The sequence below is a fragment of the Pinus tabuliformis genome, chromosome 9 (assembly GCF_031772625.1).
Source record: "Pinus tabuliformis cultivar Carrire ecotype Pingquan chromosome 9, CPIR1, whole genome shotgun sequence".
Lineage (NCBI taxonomy): Eukaryota > Viridiplantae > Streptophyta > Pinopsida > Pinales > Pinaceae > Pinus > Pinus tabuliformis.
In genome coordinates this window covers 1550941929-1550968290 of record NC_142307.1, presented here as the reverse complement: position 1 = coordinate 1550968290, position 26362 = coordinate 1550941929, and the positions used below count along the sequence as shown (strand labels likewise).

Genomic DNA, 26362 nt, shown 5'->3' with positions numbered 1-26362 from the left:
AGAGTGATAATAGGACTAGAGTTAATCCAAGAAATGGAAAAGCAGGTAAGACAAATTAGACAACGCTTAAAGGAAGCACAGGATAGACAAAAGAGTTATGTTGATGCTCACAGAACGGATAGGAAGTATGAAGTAGGGGATCAGGTTTTCATCCGCATCAAACCAAATAAAAGTACTATTCGATTCGGAAAAGGGACAAAGTTGTCACCCCAATTTATTGGACCATTTAAAGTCATGGAAAGAGTTGGACCTATCGCCTATCGTCTGGCACTGCCACCTCACTTGCATAAAATTCATAATGTATTTCATGTATCTGTATTAAGACATTATATAGCTGATCAATCTCATAACCTTCAATGGAAGGAACTGCAGGTATCGGATGAGGGAATCATATCGATCGAACCATTACGTATACTGGAACGTAGGGCTCGACAGCTCAGGAATCGTCTGATAGACCAAGTTAAGGTCCAGTGGGACAAGTATAGTCTTGAATCAGCTACTTGGGAAGATACAGAGAACATATGTCAAAAATACCCTAATCTGTGTCAATTTTGAAGAACTTTAAACCATGTTTTGTATATATTTACTTTACTGCAAATCAAAGACTCATAACCATTTTGAATGAGCATATATAAACGTGAATTTTTATGACATAATATCTGTTTAAATTCCACTGGTACATGGATATCAAGACGGAATATGTTATTGATCTTACTAAATCATAGTTGTCAAAGTAAAGTTTAAAATATTTAAGTGATTTTGCTTCTGATGGGAATTAAGATATCATAATTCTGTTTTATTTATGCGTATCAATATGATTGATGAGATAGAAATCAAAGAATAATTACATTTTAATATGAAAATCAATGACATGAATAGAATATGGCAAAATATGTTATATTGTAGTTAATATATGTGAATTATACATAAGATATTTTTGAATATGTTAATGCACATTTTATAAATGCATGGACAAGTGTTTATGATTGCAGATAATATCCGTTACCAAAATGACCACGTGATGACAAAACCTCAGAACAATTAAGGCTCAAAGAGATTCTATGATAGGGTATTAACCCTAATTCTATTGGGAGGGGTGGAGGTGTTGCCCACCGTTTATCCTCCGAACCCTAGAGTCATGGGAGGACTGTGCGAATCACGCTCCCCTAGACGTGTGATAATGACTGCCGGATGCCTACTGGGAATCAAGTCGGTATAATCAATGCTGTCATCCTTAGAGTTTATGAATGGTTAGGTCAGTAAAACTGACGCCATGGCATACTCCAGTAGAGGACGGATAGGATGGGAGCGGAAGAGATTAGGAAGGATAGGATGATTTTAGAATAGCTTGGGAACCTAGTTAAGGCAAGGCATGACCATTAAAATCATAAACCTAAAAGTATTCAAAACACCAATTTTATAGTATCCTTACATTAAATAAAATTTTAACCTCGATTTACAATCCTAAAAAGAATGTACTAATTACTATCATAAGTAATCAGATAAGATAAAAAACTCTAACTTCAGGATGAAGTTTTTTGAATGGGGAGTGTATGTAATGACCTATCTATAAATATAGAGAACGCAAGAATAATAGGAGGCATACGATGCATGCATATGATAGCTACATATGCATGTGTCGCATACACCACACTAGTCTTTATATACTAAATTAACTGTAAGTATTAAATATCATGACACTTCTTCGAATGGAGGTTCTACTCATCCATTAACACCCATATTGCTTAATGTATCATGATTAATGGGTAAATACTAAAAGAGGGCTATATAAATTATATATTTCAGATTATTAATAAAAATAAATTATATTAATTAATACAATGATTAAAAATATATATATATATATAAGAAATTAATATAATGTTATAATCTTAATATTAAAAGTACTTTAACAAATCATAAAGAAATATAATTAATTAAATTATAAATGAAATACATATATATGTGACCATAACAGAGTTATAGATGATACGTGACATGGAAGGTGTCACCAGAAGGTTAAGCGGTGCGCTGCTGGTGGAAGAGCAGCCACCGCCAAGAAACTTGATAAAAACCACTGGGCAAAATTTTAGAGGGGATCAGGCAAGGAAGGTAAAGAACGGAGGAAGGGAAAACTGAAGGAGGAAGGACATCATAAACTGAAATTATCCACAGGAAGAGTGCGGATTGCTCCGAGGTTCTGGGCACGGGGGAACAGTCTGCTTCAACTCAGAAGCTTACTGGACTGAGTAGCTAGGTTTTGCTCAGTTTAGCTATGTGGATTCGGTCTTTTGGTAACCGAAGCAGGGAGCTGGAGGCATCTTCAACCGCAGGGGCACAGGTAGGTACCTCAGCAGTTCTGTTAGTTGATTTTGTAAGATTTCAGGAAATTATTTACAAGTTCATGATATAAACTCCTTTACTGTATTTACATCTGTTTTACAATCTTTACAGTTTCTACCTCTAAAGAGGATAATATAGTCAAGGTACATTTGTCAAAAGGTGGTGGCATGTGACAGATAGGTGAATGAAGTAGGGGAGGAGAAGTGGCAACCCTGGGCCACATGCTGCAATACAAGGGTAGCTAATAAGAGGGAAGCCCACACTTGGGTTTATAATGTGTAGAAAGGAGCAATCATGGTACATGAGGTGCTCCAGCTTGGTTTTTCCACCCCTTTTAATATGCCTTTTATCTTTTTATGATTTTCTTTGACTAACTACTCGGGGCTCAAGGGGTAAAAGCATGATGTATAAGATCCAACAATGAATTCCCCCCTTTTAAGGTGAGGCAGTTCATTTCCCACTAGGCATTGGGACAATCATAGGTTCCTATATGAAGAAGGCTCATAGAACCTGTTGGAACCAGGGCAATGGCCATGATGATGTGGTAGAGCTCATGTATTGGCTTTTGCCCAAATTCTAAATGCTTTTGTCTCGGCCATCTTTTTTATTTTGTGGTGCTTTCGTGTTGAATGCGGCCATACATGTTTTTAAATTTCTTCTCAGCTGCATTAACCTCTGGGCTTCATTCCAGGCCATGACCTGTTGACCACTAGAGTGGCACCTGATGATTATATGAAGACTCCATGCCCAAGGATGATCCGTAGGACACTTGTACCATCAGATATCATCACTAAACAGAGTTTTTTAACTCTACTTCTATCTTATCATCATCTTTCTTGTATCCAAATTCCACACACGGTGCGGATTTGTAATAAGTAATACTAGTAATGATGAGCTTTTTGAGTTTGTAACAGGCCTAGGATGTTGGGACTCGATCAGCAAACGAGTACACCTTGGAGTGTTTTTTTTATCTAGTTAATTATCCCTTCTTTTTCAGAGGCAAATAATTTTTCTGGGTTTTTTCACTCACGTTTTACCCCAAAGTCGGGGTGAAGGTTTGAAGGTTGAGCCCCTAACACATCTTAGTGTCTAGAATCGATGTATGTTACCATACTAGATCACACAAAAAATTCCGTGGAATTTGGTTAGGTCTAGGCAGTTCTTTTTTAATTTTTTAGATTTTCCGCACTGCGGAAATTGCTAATAAAATTATACTTATAATGTAATAAGTGATGTCTAGAGAAGTTGTATTGGGTATGAGTAATTTCAAATTACCTCTAGAGTCTACTGCACTGCTCTGTGTCAGCCTCACTGTGGCCTACTTGCCTCTCTGCAAATGCACTCACCGAAACTGGAATCCTTCCTCCGGCTTCACTATCCCTGCCCCTCTCTCACTGCTTCGATCTCACTGGCTCTCTCTCCGACAACTGATTGTTGCTACTCTGGAAATTGATCTGCTCATGAAATCGAACTTCTCAAGTGTCTTCTCCAAGTGCCCATCGACTTCTTCTTATAATCCTCTGTTGGGACTCCAACGACCAAGATTAAATCTTAATTGATGGTTAGGATTAACTTGAAGTCAATCCGTGTGAGTTTCTAGATCATTCATGCCTTGACTTAATTAATTCTAATTAATTAACCATATTCCCTAAGTTTAGACATAGGAAATATTTAAAAACTGTTTAATAATCTAATTAAGTCATATCTAGGCGAAATTTCTAGAAACGATTTCTGGGTTTTGGAGATCTCTTGTATTCTAGCCTCTCCACAAAATTTTGTGTCTAGAACACATTTGATGCTACAAAAAATAACATGAAGCTCACCCTAGGTAGTTGGATGAGACACAATGTGTCATGCGCAGGAGGGAGACTCTCCAGTTGAGACATTTGGTGGGTGTACGAACCAACAGATACAGGATTATGGATGGCGTGGTTTATTGTCGAGGTAGCATATGTTCCACCCTTGGGCTGACACTTGGGAAGGTGATTGCGAGAGCGTTGCATGATGCACTTTCAACAAGACAATCTGAGGCGTTATATGAGCATGGGGTGCAGTGGATGGTAGACCTCGTCTATAGGCAGATGTTTAGACTCCACGCAATATCGGGGTGTGATTTCAGGAGGCAGGATCACAAATTTCACAATGTGGTATGGTAGGTGCAGGGCAATTTTGAGTTCACCCGGTCGATTCACGACATGCGGAGTCTATACATTGATTACATACAGGGAGAAAAGATGTGGAATAGGAGGACTTCAACAGTCATCAGGACTATGTCGCAGTGAATCTGGTTATGGGATCTGGGGATTCAGTCAGCTGACAGGTCACTCCACTTTGTGATGATTAGGGTCATGGCATAGGGTGATCTAGTTCACCTTGGGTTTGACACATGGGGGATCACTAAGACCTCCACTGTATGGCGAGGCAGATTTGTCCTGTTGTTACTCAGGATCAAGATTGGCAGTGGATGGGCAGACATTGGCATCATGGAGATGCCTAGGTAGGATGACATTGGCCTTCACAGATTTTTCGCCATCAGGTCCCAAGAGAGGAGGGTACAGTTCGTGCATGATGGGGAGTATGTCATAGTCAGAGTGGCGCGTTGCTAGCATGGTGGCATCCTTCTGAGACTAGCAAGGGACCCGAGCATCACAATACTTCACAACTCAACGACCTTTAGGGATGAGTTGGCTACTACATGGGGAGATCATTCAGATCTTCCATTGGGCTTTAGCGAGTCATTGATGGCGTGGGTAACTTCATTAGCATGATAGGTTAGTCAGCAGGAGGATATCTAGAGAAGTTCATGTGAGCAATACTTTATCTCCGCAGGGATTGGGTGGTATCTTCAAGAGTTTACTCTTGGAGAGTATGAGGTGGACTACTTGGTAGGGCAACTTCGTGAGGAGTTGGACAGAGTGCCACATTATCATGAATCCCTACTCATTGATGGTATGGAGAGGACATCTGGTACTTATACCTGGCAGGATAGTGAGTGGAGCAAGGGGAGCTTCATGATGGACAAGATGGTTTGGGATCTTGGTATTGAGGGATTCCTTCACGACAAGACAGTGCAAAGGTCAGGGACGATTAATGGTGCATCTGGGACCCTGGCATATTTTTCAATGAGGTGGGGATCAACAGCTAAAGAGGATGCTTGTTCAGGCATTGCTTAAGGACAAGCAACTTTTGGCCTGGAGGACTGTGATATCCCCAATTTTGATTTTTTATTTAACAAGATTAATGGAGTTTAGTGGGGAAGTACTAAGAATAGTACAATTTTGTAATCTGGGCATTGGAGACATTTTTGGTACATGAGACTTAGGAGAAATCGAAAATTTCAATCTTAGTGGAATGTGGGGACCACCCCTCAAGGAAAACACACCTCTTGGAGGAAAAATCGATTTTGTGGGAAGGAGGTCGAGATATTTGGATGAGGGACCCGCAAGGAGAGCTGAGGCAACAATTATAAAACGAGGGTTGAAAACAACATTGAGTGCCTTTGATAATTTGACATTTACACATTGTTGCTCAAGTTGTTCAGTTGGGTCACAAGTGTTGTTTAGCACCAGGGGTTTCCAAGGGGAAATCTCACCCTCTTCTTCAGTGGACCACGAATGTTAGGGAGGTATTGCCACAACTTCTTGGAGGCTTGGGGGACTAGTCACAGGTGGTACAAATTGCCTTAGCTTTAGCTTGGACGCAGAAGAAGAGTTATGCAGTTTTGTGGGAGGATATTCCTAGGGTGCGAGAGTTGAGCCTTTGCAGAACTATTCCCTAACCAATTTGAAGCATATTTCCGGAGGGATTGCAGGTGCGGGGAGTGTGGATTTCCCAAGTTGAAATTCCCTTGCAGAGGTCTACGCAGTGATTGACCTGGACTATGCAGTTCTTGGTGGTGTTAATTTGTGGGGAATTTTGGTTGTGCAATTTGGGGCTGCATTGAGTTGGGGTGCGAGAAGGTGGACTAAGGAGAATTTCGTAGCCATTTTGAGGAGTAGCAGAGGCCATTTTCCGTGGGCTGTAAATTTCTAGTAGTGGAGGAGCCCATAGAATTTGGAGGTGATTTTGGAGCAGAAAAATTAGACTAAACCCTTTCAAGATATTTCTGGGTTTGTGGAGGAGATCCGAAGATTAATTTGGTAGAATTTTCTAAGCACTCTAGAGGGCTCAAACATGTGTCTCTTTCCAGCCAGCAGTTGTTGGTAATTGACACCATTTTGTGGGTTTTTAGGGTGGTTGGTCTGGGGCAAATTACTTTCTGGGTTTGGTGAAGTATTTTTGGGAGAAGCTATAGTTGCATTTTTTAGCGATTCCGGGCACCATAGAGGGTCATTCTCAGCATTTCTAATGCAACAACAATTGCAATTTTTAGGTCTATGCAGAAGAATATTGGGCCGAAGTTTCCTACCACTTGGGGTCATCTCTTCCACCTAGGTTTGCTCCAGCTTGCTTATGCAAGCCCAGGTGCACTTGTTCCTTGCTATATGTACTCCTTATAGTTCATAATTTAATAAAATGGCTCAGCGTATTATCCCAATTTCTTGGTGTTTTTGATGGTGCATGCATATTTGTGATTTTATTTGCTATAGCCTAGTTCATGTGTCTGCTATTAGCTGTAAATTTCAATTTGGAATATTACAAAAAACACAGTGAACAGTTAAACTACAATGGGATGGCTAACCAGCATCATAAATCTTTTACTGCACATCACTGCTTAATAAAGTTGATAGTTTGCCACAAACTACAGGAGCAGCTCCCTCAAATATCTTGGAATCAGTTTGTCCAAGTATTCCTAGACAAAATATGGGAGTTCCTGCGACAACACTAAGCCAAGACACTGAATATCCTTTTGGCTAAGAGAGATTGATGCAAAAACATTTAGTGGTAATGTAAACTGCTTTGATTAATTCCTTAGTATCTTCATACTCACATTATGGGTATCGATAACATTCTTTCAGTCATGTATTTGGCTAAGGGATATTGATGCAAGAACATCTAGTGGTAATGTAAACGGCTATGATTAATTCCTTAGCATCTTCATACTCACAATATGGGTGTCAATAGTATTTGTTCAGTCATGTCTGCAGCATTCTTTGGCATGTCAAATGTCCATGCCCTTGGAAAGTTAGCTTTTTAATTGCTAAGTTGTGGTTCTTGGGAGGTAGTTAATGTCTGATCTTCATCCCACATTGAGGGGAGACTTGGATATTGAGAATTCAGTGAGAGGACAGTTGAGGGAAGCAAGCAGGAAGAAGGGAGACAATAATGATATAAAGGAAGACCATGTTCAATAGTTGAAAACAGTTTGTGGCAGAGCTTTTCTCTTTTATGTGCTGTTGTTGTCAGATGAATGGTAATGTTCATGGGAATTTGTTGTACTAAATTTGGTATGGCATCTATGTGCTGATGTTATGGAATTAAAGTAGTTTAGAGGAATAAATCTGAAATTGTTTCTTTCATTGCTACATCAAAAACTGGACCCTAAACGTGTACAGCAAATGCAAAGAAATAAATCTGACAATGGAAGATCCAGGGTACACACTAGAGTACTGAAATAATTGTGACAGTGTTCTCGTACTAGATAAGAAAAAGAGAGAGATATCAGGAAGAGCAATACATATTTATGAATTACATAATTTCATTGTACACTGTAAATGAGGCATTAGCAATAGCACTAATATCCATGATTGTTGGCACTCTTTCTATCCCCAGACTCAGACCAAATGTAAACAAAGCATATGAAACTGACACCAAAAGTACAAAAGCATACTAAACTGAGACTAAAAGTAAAGACGCATGGTCCAAAGACAACATCAATGAATCTAAAAAATTGTAACATACCCTAATCTTGACCAATATTTCATTTAATGTGCAATGTCCACAATGCTTTGATTTTTTCCCTCTTCTTTCCATAATTGTCAGGGAAAAAAAAATTATGAAAACATGTGATTTAATGAGAGGGAATCACAACCAACCCATGAAGGATCCAACATGTCAATTGCATAAAGACCATAGTCATCATCTGGCACTTCAATTTTAATATTGGGATCCAAAGGCTCCGCATACCCTGAGACATCAATTTAGTTAGAAAAAATTCAAGACAAATTGGAAAACATGCCAAGAACACACACAAAAGAAGTATCTCTACTCCAAACAACTGCATGGCCGTTTTTAATATTGGTAAATGACAAAGACAATAGATGCAAATTTCAGAACATGATTTAAACACTGAAATGCAGATGCAGATAGCTGAAGGGCTGACCCAATAAGAAATTTAATCAATCATACGAGTGAAAACTGATATTTCGTATCTTACTGAAGATTACACACAATAATTCCCATGCTTTATAATCCAGAGTATCCATTGTGCAGAGCTTTAACTTGCAAATTTGAGCTTCAAAATCATTTTATTAAATCATGTAGTATTGTACATTTTGACAAATGGCTACTCATTCAACATTACTGAGGACTGAAGAAGACCATAACCAAACTAGAACTTCCATACACAATCAGTACACTGCACCTTGGATGGATAGATCCAGAGTTTGTTAGGCCCCTAGGATATTTGAATTCTAAAATATTGCATACTTAAATATGCATTCTAATTTTAAAGTTCAACCGCATCCTTTAGAACTTCAAACAAAAAGCCATAATCGTCAAATGTTGGATTCTGGAAAACTTTGAAATTGCCAGGACTGAGTTTATATTTAATTATAATCATATTAATATGCATTATACTTAATATTTTTGAACTGGGAAATTTTAATCAAGTTGTTACTGTTACCGCTCAATTTAGGAGGGGTTCCTAAGGGACTATTGCTAGATCAAGTGGCAACTATGGGACAGGGACCCATTGTCACTTCAGTCGATGTCCCCTACTCTTTACGGACTTTCACCAATGGGAGGAGTCTCAGTATGAGGAGATCACAAGAAAGGATGATTTAATGATAGGGTGTATGGTGATCTCTAAATCCCATTGACAAGAGAGACTCAAATATAAGGGCTTGCTTGCTTTAGAAGAAAGGTGAAGGACTCTCTAAGAAAGGCTCAAGGGAGGCTTAGACCAAGGGATCAAAGGTATTCCTAGATGAGGGGTGCCCTAGACCTAAGATTCCTTTAGAAACAAGGTTTCTGAGTGGCCTTGAGAGATAAGGAATCAAAGAGATATGGGACCACAAAGAAACCCAAGGGTACCCAAACAAGACCTAGGCCCTAGGGTTTAGGGTGTAATCTTCAACCAAGCATCTAGGTCAAGTAAGGGGAAGAAGAGGGTCAATGAAATATGAACTTCACTTGAGCTTTTAGTGCAATAACCCTTGAAGAAGCCACTAACCAAGGAAACCTAGGAGCAAGAACGATTTTGGAGCTAGGGCTTGGGATATCTATAAATCTAGTAGTGGAAAATGCTTCAAAATTTGTAAAAACCAAGAAAAAAACCCAGCGCAAGTGTAGACCAACTCGCTCTCAAAATGGATGTCTCAAATGAATTTCGCTTGATGCCCTAGGAGACCTCTAGGGTTAGGACTTGAAGAAATTAGAAAAGGGGTGAAATAAATTTTTTTGAGGTGATCACCAAGATAAGGACCAGTGCCTAGCCAATTGGGAAGAATGGAGTAAATAATGTTTTGATTTTTGAGACTTTTGCTATACCAAGGAGTCCCCTTTGCAAATTTCACTAGCCCTAAGGAGCACTAGTTAGGTTACAAGGAAAATTTATACTTCAATTTGCAAAGTTTGATGGAATTTCAAGGTCAAAATACCCCTAGGAACATTCGTTCTTATTGCCAAGATGAGTAACATATGCAATGAGCCATGATTCAACGTCTTTCATGAATTTCGCATCAATTAGGGCATAAATTAAACCATGACATAGCATTCCATACATTACACATGTAATAACTAGAAAATTTGCATGAAAAGAGAACTTACATGACAAAAAGAATATAACCAACCATCATATTTGCAATAGCGAAGCTCCAAGATAAAATAGCAATAATCCAAAACATCAAAATGCATTAAATACTCCAATTCGTCCATCGATTGCAAGTCTGAAATCTTTATTAGAGAAGAAATCCAATTCAAATTATGATAAGGAATAAAATGAACCTCTCATCAATTTATATGATCCTCTAAGGGATTTGAATTGCCTAATTAGGCCTAACGATACCCCTAATAATAAAATAATGTACAAATAACAACACTTTGGTGACAAGCCCACCAAATAGCTCCATAATAAGAATAATAAGCCTCTCAAGAGGGCCGAGATGATAGATAAGTAGCTAGGAGGGCCATTGAAAGGTCTAGTGAAGTCCTTCATGTGCCAAAATGAGTGGAAGGACTCCAAAAATAGTGATGAAGGGGATGTCCCCTTGATCTCCAAGCAAATGACATGTGGTGCTGCCAAGTGGTTGTGGGGGCACAAAATCATCCTCATGGGTCTCCAACATAACTGAAAAAGCATGTATCCCATATGCAAGGTCTGGAACAATGATGCAAGCCTTCTCTTTGTCTCCCATAGTGAGACACAACCCCATCTGAGCTCTAGATCAACTGCCAAGTGTGTGGTGCAATGGTGTAGTCGGTTGGGCAAGGTGGTCCAGGTGCATCATCATCATCAAATAAGTGGAACATGAGTGAGCAACGAATGGCGTTGAAGGATCCCATGGCATGGCAATCTGCTCTCTGCTATAGTGGAGGCCCATGGCTCTCAACGCACACTGACCTTCTGCAGGACTTGGACCCCATATAGGGAGGCCAAACCCCAAGATGAAAACCCATCTGCAATCCTATATAAGATCCAATGCATCTCCTCACCTTCTAGTACAATAAATCATTATTGTAATTGAGCAAATGAGCTTACAAATCAAGGAACCAAGTCATCACATCATAGTGGCATGCCCTTCCATAATGGGCTTTAGAGTGTATAGGTGTCTCCAAGTTCAAGAAGGAGGTTAATCAAGGACCCTATTAGGTGGTTTCAACATCTAAGGGAGTGACAAGTCCATGGTACATTCGTCATATGGCTGGTGTCATGTGAAATAATGATGGAACGGAGTGGAGCATCAGGGGAAGGTTCTAAGCCACATGCCATGGTATAAACTTTAAAGGTAGCTATGATGAGGGAAGCCCACACTTGGGTGTATAGATGTAGGAGAGAGCAATCATGGTACATGAGTTACCCCGACCTTTGCTTTTCCACCCTTCTTCATATGTCGCTTGCCTGTTTATTGATTTTTCTTTTATAACTGCTTGGGGCTCCAAGGAATGAGAGCATGATGTGTAAGATATAGCAGTGATTACCTCCTTAAAGTTGGGCAGTTCATCGCCCACCAGGGGTTGGGACCAAGGTTACTTGGAAGCGGAAGCGGGAGCGGGGAGTGACATTTTCAAAAGCTCCTAGTTTGGGAGTGAATCAGGAGCAAATTTTTATATAGATATTTTCATATATTTTGATGCATATAAGTCAACAAAAGCATGTAGAATGATGAATTAGATATAAAAAATCATAAAAACACGAATTGAACCATATAACATCAATCATATAGAAGTTATAATCTTCATCAACCACGTCCACAAGTTAGTAACATACAACATATTGAGTCTCATGATTCATCAATCTTAATGTTTGAAGCTTTCAAAATTCAATATATAACATTTATCATCATTGATCACTAAAGTTGTATTTGTAACCATGATAACAAAATATATCTAACATGAAATGAAATGTTTCAACTTTCATCTTTCACGAAGCATCATATTCATAATTCATTACCAATGAGTTATAATTGCCAACTTCAAACTTAAAACTTAAATTGTCATATATTGTTTACAAAAATATCATAATAAATATGAAAGAGTCGATAGTTATAAAAACTATTCGAAACTAGAAAAGACAAGTAAATCTATTATCTATTGTTAATACTTGGGCCTCTTGCCACGAGAAATGTCTAATTTCTGAGAAGATCGTGGTGGTCTTCTAGGAGTCTCGGGAGGAGGCATAGTTGGACGACCAAAACGCGAAGACACATGCCCTCCACGTGAGGATGTAGATGGAGGTGATGGCAGCAAAGGCAAAATTGTTGGAACTCGAGCACTGCTACTGGATGGTGGGGGTGGCATGGCTATTGTTTCTTCATCAACATCCTTCAGAAGTTTTGTTTCTAATTCTTCTAGATGTAGAGCGCCATCCTCCAAATTATCTTCCTCTGGGTTGTTGTCTCAAGTTGTACAATATGATGTATCCTCACAAGTCCAATCACAATAATCGCTCAACAACCTCAAGTTGTAATGCACATTAACCAAGCTTTCTGCCCGGTCTTCATTGAGTCTATTTCTTCTCACATTATGGATGAAGTTGTAGGTGCTCCAAAACCTCTCTGCAGAAGAAGTATTTACAGCCTGTGAGAGCAATTTTGACAAAAGTCCCTTGTTGCCATATGCATCCCACCATGTAGTAGCATCAAATTTGTCCCTATCTTCCATTGCATGCAAAGAACCAAACACTCCAGGGTTAGTGAAGTATCTGCCTAATTCAAGACGCATATTAGCACACCCCTCCTTGTTAGGGACCAACTTGTCTAATGCTTTCATATATCATTTTTGTACTTTTGGATCTATATGAGGTTTGGCCCTAACCTCACCCCCAAGTGCAGGTTTTCCCAACCAAGATGGAGAGTAGTATTTTGGCATAAGGATATACGCCAAAGCATGTAGTGGAACATTAAGTTTATTCCACCGTGCACACACAAAATCGTGAATCATATCATACAAGTTGGGATATTTTTCCTGAACAATATCTTTTATTTGCCCCAACATGTTATCCATCTGCTCATACACCTCCCCAATCACTAGTTTATCTGTACTTGCAAAACGAATCATGGTATAAATGGGCTTGGTGAAGTGCAAAACTTCCCTCACACGTGCCCAAAATAGACCATCAAGAGCAATTTCCTCCACCTGTTAACTGCGGTTGGAGCCATGTCCTTTAATACCTGCAAGTGTTGACTTGATACCATGCTAGCCAATGACTTTCTTACCTTAAAAAGGTGCCTGAAGGTGAGGTAATAGCTAGCAAATCCAGTCTTCGCAATATTCAATAGGTCCAAACTTGAGTGACTACGAAAAACCCCATGGGTATGCTATGATTAGTAATAAATTTTATCAATCTCTTGTCTCTCTTGTATAAATCACCAATCCATCTGTATTGAGGTTGTTTTTTTTTAATAATATCATGCATAAAAAGGTTCATTGTGTGAACCAAACACCCAGACCAAAATATGTTGGGGTATTTATCTTCAATAATTACTCCCGCCGCCTTACAATTTGAAGCATTAGCAGTGATGACTTGGATGACATTGTATGGCCCAATATGTTCAATTGTGTGAAGTAATGGTTCTGCAATGTTGATGGCAGTCTTGAACTTTTCTAAGTAATCATATGTTGAAAGGAAGATTGCACCACTAATAGACATAGCAAGAACATTTATCAATGGTTTGCCTTTTACATTTGTTTCCACCACTAATAGACATAGCAAGGACATTTATCAATGGCTTTCCTTTTACATTTGTCCATCCATCAAATACAATGGATACCCCATGCTCATTCCAAGAATTTGTCATGTTACTCAAAGCATTTGTTATTTTTGCTTTTTCATGATCAAGTCCCACGATTCTAGTCTTGTCATACTCAGGGCTCTTGTATCCTTTGGGGGCATCATTAAAGGTGAACGTAGAACATTGAATGGTATCCCACATGCATAGAGAAACCAGTAAATTTTTGCATCCACATCATTCCTACACCCTTCGTCAAGGAAATATGATATGGTTCTACGCCTTAAAGGGATGCTAGTTCCCATGCCTCCATATCCACTGGCTTGGGAGGATGTTGATGGAGTTCTTTGTCTAAGTGATTGTGGGCTATCATGTTCAACACCCTTTGATCTTTTAACTATGTATGGGGCTTCCTCCTCTTCCCTTGTGTATTTGGCTCTTTGTGGTGCTGGCACACTTACACAAGTTTTGATTCCTACTTGTTTATCTCCGTCCTATGGAATTTTCCCACAGAGGTGCTTTCTAGCATGGGCGTATGAACCTGTGTAAGTTTTTTTGCAATGGAGGCATGTAAATTTAGTGTTTCCACCCCCTTTCCCTACTTCAGACCTAGAAACATATTTCCACAATGGAGTAATGGTTCTGCAATGTTGATGGCAGTCTTGAACTTTTCTGAGTAATCATATGTTGAAAGGAAGATTGCACCACTAATAGACATAGCAAGAACATTTATCAATGGTTTGCCTTTTACATTTGTTTCCACCACTAATAGACATAGCAAGAACATTTATCAATGGCTTGCCTTTTACATTTGTCCATCCACCAAATACAATGGATACCCCATGCTCATTCCAAGAATTTGTCATGTTACCCAAAGCATTTGTTATTTTATCTTTTTCATGATCAAGTCCCACGGTTCTAGCCTTGTCATACTCAGGGCTCTTGTATCCTTTGGGGGCATCATTAAAGGCAGAAACCATTTCATTCTAATAAGGTGAGTGTAGAACATTGAATGGTATCCCACATGCATAGAGAAACCGGTAAATTTTTGCATCCACATCATTCCTACACCCTTCGTCAAGGAAATATGATATGGTTCTACGCCTTAAAGGGATGCTAGTTCCCATGCCTCCATATCCACTGGCTTGGGAGGATGTTGATGGAGTTCTTTGTCTAAGTGATTGTGGGCTATCATGTTCAACACCCTTTGATCTTTTAACTATGTATGGGGCTTCCTCCTCTTCCCTTGTGTATTTGGCTCTTTGTGGTGCTGGCACACTTACACAAGTTTTGATTCCTACTTGTTTATCTCTGTCCTATGGAATTTTCCCACAGAGGTGCTTTCTAGCATGGGCGTATGAACCTGTGTAAGTTTTTTTTGCAATGAAGGCATGTAAATTTAGTGGTTCCACCCCCTTTCCTACTTCAGACCTAGAAACATATTTCCACAATGGAGTAATGGTTCTGCAATGTTGATGGCAGTCTTGAACTTTTCTAAGTAATCATATGTTGAAAGGAAGATTGCACCACTAATAGACATAGCAAGAACATTTATCAATGGTTTGCCTTTTACATTTGTTTCCACCACTAATAGACATAGCAAGAACATTTATCAATGGCTTGCCTTTTACATTTGTCCATCCATCAAATACAATGGATACCCCATGCTCATTCCAAGAATTTGTCATGTTACCCAAAGCATTTGTTATTTTATCTTTTTCATGATCAAGTCCCACGGTTCTAGCCTTGTCATACTCAGGGCTCTTGTATCCTTTGGGGGCATCATTAAAGGCAGAAACCATTTCATTCTAATAAGGTGAGCGTAGAACATTGAATGGTATCCCACATGCATAGAGAAACCGGTAAATTTTTGCATCCACATCATTCCTACACCTTTCGTCAAGGAAATATGATATGGTTCTATGCCTTAAAGGGATGCTTGTTCCCATGCCTCCATATCCACTGGCTTGGGAGGATGTTGAAGTTCCTTTTCTAAGTGATTGTGGGCTATCATGTTCAACACCCTTTGATCTTTTAGCTATGTATGGGCTTCCTCCTCTTCCCTTGTGTATTTGGCTCTTTGTGGTGTTGGCACACTTACACAAGTTTTGATCCCTACTTGTTTATCTCCATCCTATGGAATTTTCCCACAGAGGTGGTTTCTCGCATGGGTGTATGAACCTGTGTAAGTTTTTTTGCAATGGAGGCATGTAAATTTAGTGGTTCCACCCCCTTTCCCTACTTCAGACCTAGAAACATATTTCCACAATGGAGTTTGGTCTTGTTGACCACTGAAGTGTACCCAAAGATTTTTGAAGACTCCATGCCCGAGGATGTATCAGAGGCTTCATGTACCATCAGAGATCATCATATCACCAAAGTTTTTCAACTCTACTTCTTCTTCTCATCTTCTTTTATTGTACTCAGATTCCACAAGCCCTACGGAATGATGTAAAGTGATGTTGGTATGATGAAGTTGAGTCGTGTAAGTGAGTTTACTCTGGGAGGTTTTTTTCACTTCGTTAATAATTATATCCTTACGGGGACTTAATAATTAATTGAGTTTTTTCTTCCAAGCATAACCCCCAAAGTCGAAGTGCAGCTTGATGGTGAGACCTTGGGCGAGTCCTAATGTTTAAAGTCATTGTATATTACCATACTAAATCACTTGTAAAATTTCGTGGAATTTGACTAGGTCTAGGAGTGGTTTTTTTTAATTTTTTATATTTCCCGCAGGGCGGAAATTTGAATAAAATTTGAATGTAAAATGTAATAAATGTCTAGAATTGTATGGGGTATGTGTGCTAAAAATTACACCTCCCACCCTCAACTTTCTACTATGACACACTTTGAGGGGTAAAAAATAAGTTCTAGACCCTCAAAACCCACTTTTCCTAAGTTTTGTGGAAAACGTGCAATAAATTAGCCAACAATTAAAAAAAAAAAAAAAAAACCACACATGCTAAAATGATGTGGAAATGAGATAGAAATTCATCTAAAGGTCAAAGTTGAGTTACCAAGTGATGTGGGCTCCAAATAAGCCACAAATCAAGCAAAACAATTTTTTTGTGGAGAAGACAACGAGTTCCAATGACAAGATCCATGATTTGAGGATGTTAACTCAAGCTTCAAGGAGATATCATGAGTTGACTTGAGATTAGGTTAGAGTTCACTTGAGTGAGGTGGATAGAGGTCTCCTACCACTCCACTTCACTCTCCACATGTCGTCTCATCTAATTCGAGCTCCCTCATCAAGGATTGCGTGGGCCAGCCTCTAAGGAATAAATGGAGTTGCCATTTGGGAAATTCGAATTTTCATGAAGGAGCATTGGGATTGTTACCATTTTCCTTGGGATTGGCTCCCAAACGTCTATATAATAGCGCAATGGGCTCTCACTATGTAATCACGATTATGAGTTATTGTGCTTGGGAAAGTTTTGCTCTTATGTACACTTGTTCTCAATTGCAATAAAGGACTTTGGAGTTCATTCATTAGTGTTGTTCCATTGGAGTATGATGATTGGCTCACTATTGGTATAATTTCCTTTGCGCATGCTTTTGATTTATATTATTTCCATATGCTCTTGTAGATTTGTTAATGTAAAGCTATCTTGCATTGGCAATTGATTTAGGAGTACGATCTAGGTGTAGAAATCTCTAGCTATTTTCCAATAAATTTCTAGATTTTACTTATCAATACTTATTTGCTAATTCTATATGGGACTAATGTTGGATTGAAGTTTTGTAGAGAAAAATCTTGTTGGATCAAATATCGAGCATGAGGGAAAGTCTTTGGAGAGACCAACCCACTCTTGACACATTCTCCAAAGAGATCTCATTGGTTCTTTGAATTCCATAGTTTATCTTACGACGTGATTTTCTTGCAGGGATTTTTTTCGACATAGCTTGTACACAAGCAAATACTTCTAAATTTTAATCTCTTTAAAATTTATGTTTTCATCGATTTATTTAGCTATTTAAGAGCATTTTCCAAATTAGGCAAGTGATGGGGTTCACTCTCATCACTTGATTTGGTTTTGTATATTATTTTGTATCATACTTACATGCTCTTTTACACTAATTTTGTCTTAGTTTTGCAGCCCATAGGATCTCTCAAAGAAATTTGAGATTTATTTCAAGGAGACCGTGGACACCAAAAAGAGCTGCAAATAAGGATAGGCCATGGGCCTTTGTGGAGATTGTAATTTTCAGATTTTAGCAAGTCTTCATTGGCCTTTGAGGTTGTTATTGTTGGAGGGATATTATAGCTATTTCTAGCTCCAAATCTTGTACTATTTCCCTTCATCTTTTGGGCAGCCCTCTAAGAGGCTTTAACTCCATTGTAATATCATAATAAAGATCTATTTTTCTTGTGGGAGCTTGGGTTTTACCCAAGGCATCCTTTCTCCTCTTTTAGAAGTAGGATTTTGTGTGGGTGGATTAACTTTGCATCTTTTCTAACTTTATTTTTTAGCTCATTTTGCATGCTTTAAAATTAACACAACTTCACCATCACATTTCAATTTCTAAGTTAAATTTTGCTACAAGTTTCACTTGATGCTTTGCATTTCATTCTTACTTTGAAGTACAAGTTGATATTTTGCTTTAGAGCAACTTAGTTCTTACATGCATAAATTTGGAGTTGTGGCAAGTTTGATTTAGTTGCTTAACAATTTGCTTTCTTTGGGATACAATTGCCTCACTATAGGCTCATTTGTTATCTTGTTCATTTATTTTCCAAGTATACTTTACAAGCAAGCATTCACTTTTCTTTAGCTTCATCTCTTTCCCATTGCTATAAGTTTATGTTTTGTGGCATTTACTTGGAACAATTTACAATTTGTTTATGAAGTTTATGTTTATGTGTCTTGAAAAATTTTGAAATTATATCATTGTGAGCACTTTCATTTACTTAAGACAATTCCTCTTTTCCAAAGCAAACTTACTTGCATCACTTTAATTCATTTTCAAGGTAATTCCTTTTCCAATTGAAGTAACATTTACAATTTAATTTGAGCACTATCTCATTTCCATTATAATGAAGCATTGCAAATCTCTCTTGGGAAAACTTACTTGCATAGCATTTAGGCATTTTAGCATAGTTTGCATTTTAACTCAATTAACCTCCAAGCATAAGCTTAGTTGATAGACATCATAGGGAAAATACTTTCTTGGAAAATTCTTCCAATTGGTACGAAGTAAGGTAAAGAGTGTGACCCTGCAGTTATGAAGGTTGTTTGTCCTCTTGTAGGAATGAAGGCACAGGCTAACTAGTAAGGCTCAGGGGAAGGGTATCGTTAATAACACCATCGTGTTATCAGCCCCTCTTTCTTACAGTCACCCCAAATTTTACCCTTTGGCAAGAGTTCAAGAGGAAGATCTCTCACTTAGACTAAGCATTTAGCTTAAAATTAACCAAGATAAATGCATCTAACCTTAGTTAAGTGCATTTCATATTAATTCACTTTACTTTTCAAGCTATTTTACTTGCAATCCATTTATATACTTGTCATGATGAAGATGTTTTTAAATTGATTATTTTGTAATATCTCATTTGGGCAAGTATCGTATCTAGCATTTTGCAAGTAAAGTTTTAGCTTATTTCATTTTTTGCAAGTTGTTTTATATTGCTTCTTTACATGTTTTAGAATCGTGAATGGTTATACTTTGAAAGCAATTTTATATCTTGCAAGTGATATCATCTTATTCTAACATCTATTTGATTGACAATATTACTTCTGTTTCATTTCATTTTTGAACAAGTGTTATTTATTTTGAAGCAATATTAAAGGCACTGGTTTTACATGCTCATCTTTTATTTATGTGTTGATGATTATTGAAGTATATTTCATTTCATATTGCTCATTATATTTGCTAATAATCTCAAGTACTCCAAATTAACATTGACATCTCCTAGAAACCTCACATCACCTTTTTAACTTAGCTTTTCATTTAGGGACCACCCCCCTTAGCTTATCTAGGAGAGAGCTTAAACGAAGAGAGTTGGGAATAGGTGACAGCCCCATCTCTTGATTTTGCCACCAACCACATCTTGTGGGGTTAAGGATTTTTCTCACTAACTTAGGTGTGTGTGTGAGGTGGCAATAGGTCTACTTTTGTTTTTGTGCCCTCATCACCTCCACTCTCCTCTTCCTCCTCACCAAGGTACTCCTCCTCCTCCTCTCCAGGGTTTTCAAATCCACCAAAACTCACTTCCTCATCCTCTTCATCGTGATCAACCCTCCTCCTTATACTCTCTAACACCATAATAACAAAAAAAGGAACCAACATCAAGAGAATGCCAAGCCATATAGCCATGATGTTTGCGAAGTTGGAGTTGTAAAGTTGTGGGACCACACGAGGCCAAGTGGACCCAGAATTAGGTCAAGGAAGTGGAATTAATCACTCAAGGAGGGACTTGACCTAATTATGGAAGAGAAGAGGATCAATGGACAAATATTCTTAGAATAGAGTACAATGATCCAAATGAGATCACTAGCCAAGGGAAACCTAGGGCAAAAAATGATCCTTGGGCTAAGGCTTGCAATATCTTGAGATCCCATTGTCGAAATTTCAAGAAATTTAAAGAGCCTCTAAAGGAAACCCTAGCACATTAATGGACAAGAAATCGAAGTCTTTTGATGGCTAGAACATGAGATAAGTGATGCCCTAGATGACCTATGGAGGCTAGGCCTAGAAAGAGAAGGAGAGGTGAGAGAAATATGCATTTAAAGTGACCACCTATGGAAGGAACAGTGCCTTATCCTTTCAGAGAGATGGAGTCAGTGGATTTAGGGTCTAAAAGAGGTTTACCCAATCAAGGAGGTCTTCAAGCAACTTCGCATGGCATTAGGGCATGAGAGCAACTACTTGAGATCTTTATACTTCGATATGCAATAATTGATGACTTGTCAAGATGTATTTCAACAAAATAATCTCTAGGAACATTCACCCATTCATACATGGCCCATGCAATGATGCAACACTATAAAATATCAAAATTTCCACAATTTCACATAGGAAAGCAGTAAATTTCAGACTTGTATAGCAAAAATCCCAGCAACATTCATGTGACAAAGTAAATAACAAGAATAAGCATGAAAAGATTACTTACATGTACAAAAGAGTATATCTAATCATCATATTATGCCAATAATGAAGCTCCAAGACAAGAGAAATAGATCCAAACATCAAAATTCATCCATAACATCCAAACTCTTCCTCCAAAAGGAATGCGAAGTTCACAAGGGCTACTAAATCTCAATCCAAGTGATAATGATGAAAATGAATCACCTCACTTGTATTCATACAATCACTAATGAGCTCGATTTTCCTAATTTGGCCTAATTGAACCCCAAATAATAAAATAATGTGCAATAATAACATCCCGTGGCGACAAGCCCACCAATATAGCTCAAAAACATAATAATAAGTCTCTCAAGAGGGTAGAATGATCAATAAAGTGAGTCGTTGGGCCTTTGAGGAGGCCTAATGATGTCCAAAGTGTGCCATGATGTGAGAATGGACCTCAAACATAGTGGAAACAGGGTTGGCCCCTTGTTTTCCAAGCAAATCCCTGTGGTGCCCCCGAGTGGGTGTGAGGGGCAAAAGGACATCCTCATGGGTCTCCAAGTGGATCGAAAGTGCCTATAAACCATTTGTAAGGGTTAGGATGATGACATAAGCCTTCTTCTAGACCCCAAATCATCTGCCAAGTGTGGTACAAATGAGGAGTCGGTTGGGCAAGGTGAACCAAGTGCATCATCGTCATCCAAAAGGTGGAACACGAACAATCAATGAGTGGTGTTGGGGATCCATGAAGTACTCTCTCCTAGTTTTTATAGCATCGGATGTGTTCTAGCCACGAAATTTGGTGGAGAGGCTAGAATACATGAAATCTCGAAAACCCGGAAATTATTTCTGGAAATTTCGCCTCGTAACGACTTAATTAGATTATTAACCAGCTTTTAAATATTTCCTAAGTCTAAACTTAGGAAATATGGTTAATTAATCAGTATTAATTAATTCAACGCGAGAATCATGTAGAAACTCACACAGATCAATCTAGAGATGATTCTAGCCATTGATTAAGTTTTAATCTTGGCCATTAGTGCTCCAACAGAGGATTATAAGAAGAAATCGATGTGGTCATGGAAAAATCACTTGAGAGGTTCGATTTCTGAGTAGATCGATTTCCAGAGTAGCAGCGGTCAGTTGCCAGAGAGAGAGCTAGAGATCGAAGCAGTGTGACAAGGGCAGGGACAGTGATCCGGAGGAAAGATTTCCAGATCCGGATAGGCAGCAGCGAGAGGGTCGAGTTGTCCCATAGAGGCAGCGCAAAGGCTCTGCGCAGGAGTTTCAACAGGAATATCGATTTGCTAGCGAGAAAAATCGTTCTCAGTTCCAGAGGCTGGGCAGAGGTTCCAGAAGATCGAAGAGACGATTTCCTCAACAGTTGGAGGCATAACGACTTCATCAGTGGCAGTTTCGAGCCACACGTGTGGCAGACAGTGTAGGAGAGGCTCACACTCAGGTTTGGAGGCCGAGTTTTCTGAAGGCAAGTCGTGCTAGAGATTGCCTGTGGGAGAAGGGAAATTCCCTTCAGTATTTTGCCCAAATTTTCTTGCTATGGATTGCCAGTTTCAGGCATCCAAATTGTACTCAGATTTTTCACTGCTGCTTAATATTAAAACCCTCATCTGTTGCACCGGTTTTCCAGAGTTAGGTTTTTCCAGGGACATTTGTACAAAAATAATTGTGTTATTTTTATGTGTGTGTGCTAGTATTTCTTCCAACGTCTATTCTTCCACAGTGTTATTTGTGTAGATTCCAGTGTGATTTATTCAGTGTTTGTCGTAGAAAACAACAAATAAATTGTTAGATTAAATTAACAATTAGGAGAATAATTTCCAGTCGTTGCAATAGGATTCCGGTTTTTGGAATTTTCACATGGTATTAGAGCGCAGTTGATTTGCTGGAGAGCTCAAAGGCGAAGAGAGAAGGAAATTCACTACTACCAGCATATGTCTTATTACTTTCAATGCTGATCACAAGTCACACACTATTGTCCATGTCTTATGTCAATGAGTTGTTATAGACAAGTTATTTATAATTGTTAAGAGTTATGTCAATGTGTATATAGGTATATAAGTCTATGTCAAGATAATATCACTGTAATCTATAGGTCAGATCTAATAGGTCAAGGTTAAATGTTATTTGTCATAGATTAGCTAATTTAAATCACTGAGAAGTGTCTCATTGATTGAGGTCACAATATCACTATCAAGTCAATGTTATGAATAAATATATAGGAAATAATGTAAAATAATGTAAATGATAATAATCATAAATAATGATTAGTTAATTAGTAATTAGGTTGAAGAGTCATGTCTAAATGAGACATGACTCTCCATGAAGAGACACCTGCTTGGTATATAAGCAAACCTCTCACTCTCATTTGTATCATAATCTTATTCATACATTTAATATATAATATTGGTATCCTCATGGATATTTTAATATTCCAAGTCTTCTGGAGAAAGAGCTTTGTTCGCTTCATTTGGTATCAGAGCTTTGTCTAATCTAGCCTTTGGCCATCAACCTATCGTCCACTGTGTTGCCATCACGATGTTAGCATTTCACTATCAGTTTGGAGTTTCTCCGGGTATGCCTTTGGCCATTTAAAAAAAAAAAGAAAATAAAGGAAAAGAGGTTATATTTAAAAAAACAAAAAAAAACTATAGCCCAAAATAAAAAGTCAAAAAAGAGTTAAAATATATATATATGTTAAAAATAAAAATAAAAAATAAAAACAAAATTCAAAAAATAAAAACTGAATTAAAAAAAAAAAAATATATATATATATATTTTTTATATATATATATATATTTTGATTGGTTGGTTCGCATATTAATATAGTTACATATTAATATATTTTAAATAATATTAATATAGTTATATATTAACAAAAAAAAGGGGAAGAAGTAAAAAAAAAAAAAGGAGAGGAGAATTTTAAAAAAATAAGTGAAGAAAAAATAAAAGATTTCGTCCACCAAAAGTAGTGGTTTCTTTGCAATATGTCTTTTTTGTTCAAAAGGATACCTTAATTGTCAAGAATAATTCAGAAATCAAAACAATGTTTGAAGAAAATGTTACAAAACTTTTACCTTAGTCAAACTTCTAAGTGATGCAGAAAAACAATCATTAGCAAAAAATATAAGACAATTAATGGCAAGATATAAGGAAATGAAGAAAACAAAATCCACATTGCAAGTTGAAAGCCCATCATCACTCCTACCAAACGATGTAATCCAGAGAAATTGTAGCTAGAAGATCAAGAGAATGGCAAAATAGTCAAACTTCGGCAAATCAAGGAAGCGTTACAACAAGAACATAAAAATCGTGTGGATATGCACTACAAAGAAGTAATGGAAAAGGATGAAAAAATCTCTCGCCTCAAGGACCATGTCGAAAAATTACTTGCACAAGTGAAGAAGACTAAGGTCACAAAGAAAGAACTCAAGAAGCACTTATCATAACAAGAAGAGGAAACCTTGCATTTAAAGAACCTTCATTAAAATTTATTAGAACAAATCAGAGATCTAAAAGATGAAAAACTCAAATGTCAAAACATTGAAAATAAAGTTGATGAATCAGCAACCAAAGAACTTTTACATCTGAGAAACCATAATCAAAGTCTACTCACTCAAATTAAGAAACTTAATGATGATAAGAAAGCATTAAAGACAAGTTAGAACAATTTACTCAAGAAGAAGTATCGAAATCTCCAGTCGTAACAATCCAAGTTGAAGATAAGGAAACGAATACCGATCCAATGAATATCATAACTCAAGAAGAATGCAAACTAAATGAAGAAAAGATGCACTTAGATGTTGCATTTCAGATGATAAACACCCCAAGTGAAGCTTCTGTAACCAACTCAACAACATCGTCATCTGAAATAAATAAATAAATTTTCACAAACTTAATAAGGGAAAATCAAACCCAAAAAGTTCCCTATCAACATCCGAATCATGAGAGTAGACAACTCAACCATGCTACGTATCGGGACCATTCAGAACAGAAACAAGAAACTAATGTTCCAGATAAGAGTGATGTAACCTCAATCTAGTCCTATGATGACAAATCGTTACAAAATTTCAGTAATCAGAATATTCCATAGAGGATTAATCTAGGATGGTCAAATCCCTTCTCAATGCGACAATTTTGTTTGTCACTTAGAAGATCATATCAACTTGTATCGACAAAGATCACTGTTCCAAGAGGAGAAAACATTCGAACCCGGAGAAGAGATCAAGCCTTTTTCATCGACAAGCTTTGAGGACAAAGCTTTTTTAGGAGGAAGGGAGTGTTATGAATAAATATATAGGAAATAATGTAAAATAATGTAAATGATAATAATCATAAATAATGATTAGTTAATTAGTAGATAGGTTGAAGAGTCATCTCTAAATGAGACATGTCTCTCCATGAAGAGACACCTGCTTGGTATATAAGCAAACCTCTCACTCTCATTTGTATCATAATCTTATTCATACATTTAATATATAATATTGGTATCCTCGTGGATATTTTGATATTCCAAGTCTTCTGGAGTAATTAATCTTAAGAAGGAACTTTGTTCGCTTCAGTCAAGTCTATCAACTCTTCATTACTATACTACTATTAATGAACTGTAGCTATAAGGTCAATGTATTAATCAAGTCGAAACTGTGTGCCACTATATCTAGCCAAGCTAAAGTCAATTTATCACTTTCAAATCAACCTTATTCAACTATTACATCAAGTCAAGTCAATTCAAGTTATCCTTATTATACAATAATTCATTTAGGCATCATAACTGTCAACCTTGTTCACTTATCCTTGTTACCTCAGGTCAAGTTAACGTCAAGTCATTAGAAGAGATATGTCAGGTCATGTCCCTGTACTATGTTTAAGAGCATCACACTTTTCAAGAAGAATCACTATTATGTATGTCTAGGTCACACTATCATATACAATAGTGAGTCGACTGCCTTCAAATACTTGAACACATTACGTTCATAGTTATATGTATATATATGCCTTCAAATACTTGAATACATTACATTCATATATATATATATATATATATATATATATATATATATATATATGTGTGTGTTTTGTTGTTTTGTATTGTTGCAGGGTCACATGAGGTAAGTGTTATGGCATCATGATTATTTGTTACTGTACTTTGTTTCAAAATTACAATGAGAGGTTTGTGTTAAAATTGGCAACTAGGGCCAAACTCCATGTGGGTCAGCTTATTTATGGTAGCTGATATTTTTATTTGATCCCTCTCATCGAGAGGTGTAGAATTGATCTAAAGATCATCCAATTCCAATAAGTATTCATGGAGTTATGAATTTATTTTAATTATGGAATTATTATCAAGCCGACCAGCAACTTGAGTAGGCTCAAAAGCCCAA

General features: G+C 37.6%; 1 protein-coding gene across 1 annotated transcript in view; it reads right to left on the bottom strand.

Moving 5' to 3' along the window:
- LCAT3 (lecithin:cholesterol acyltransferase 3) overlaps positions 1–26362 on the bottom strand; it is a 231960-nt gene that overhangs the window by 161818 nt on the left and 43780 nt on the right. Inside the window, exon 2 of the mRNA XM_089439563.1 lies at positions 8319–8410. Within this exon, the coding sequence (XP_089295689.1) occupies positions 8319–8410 (92 nt within the window). The remainder of the gene's footprint in view (positions 1–8318; positions 8411–26362) is intronic.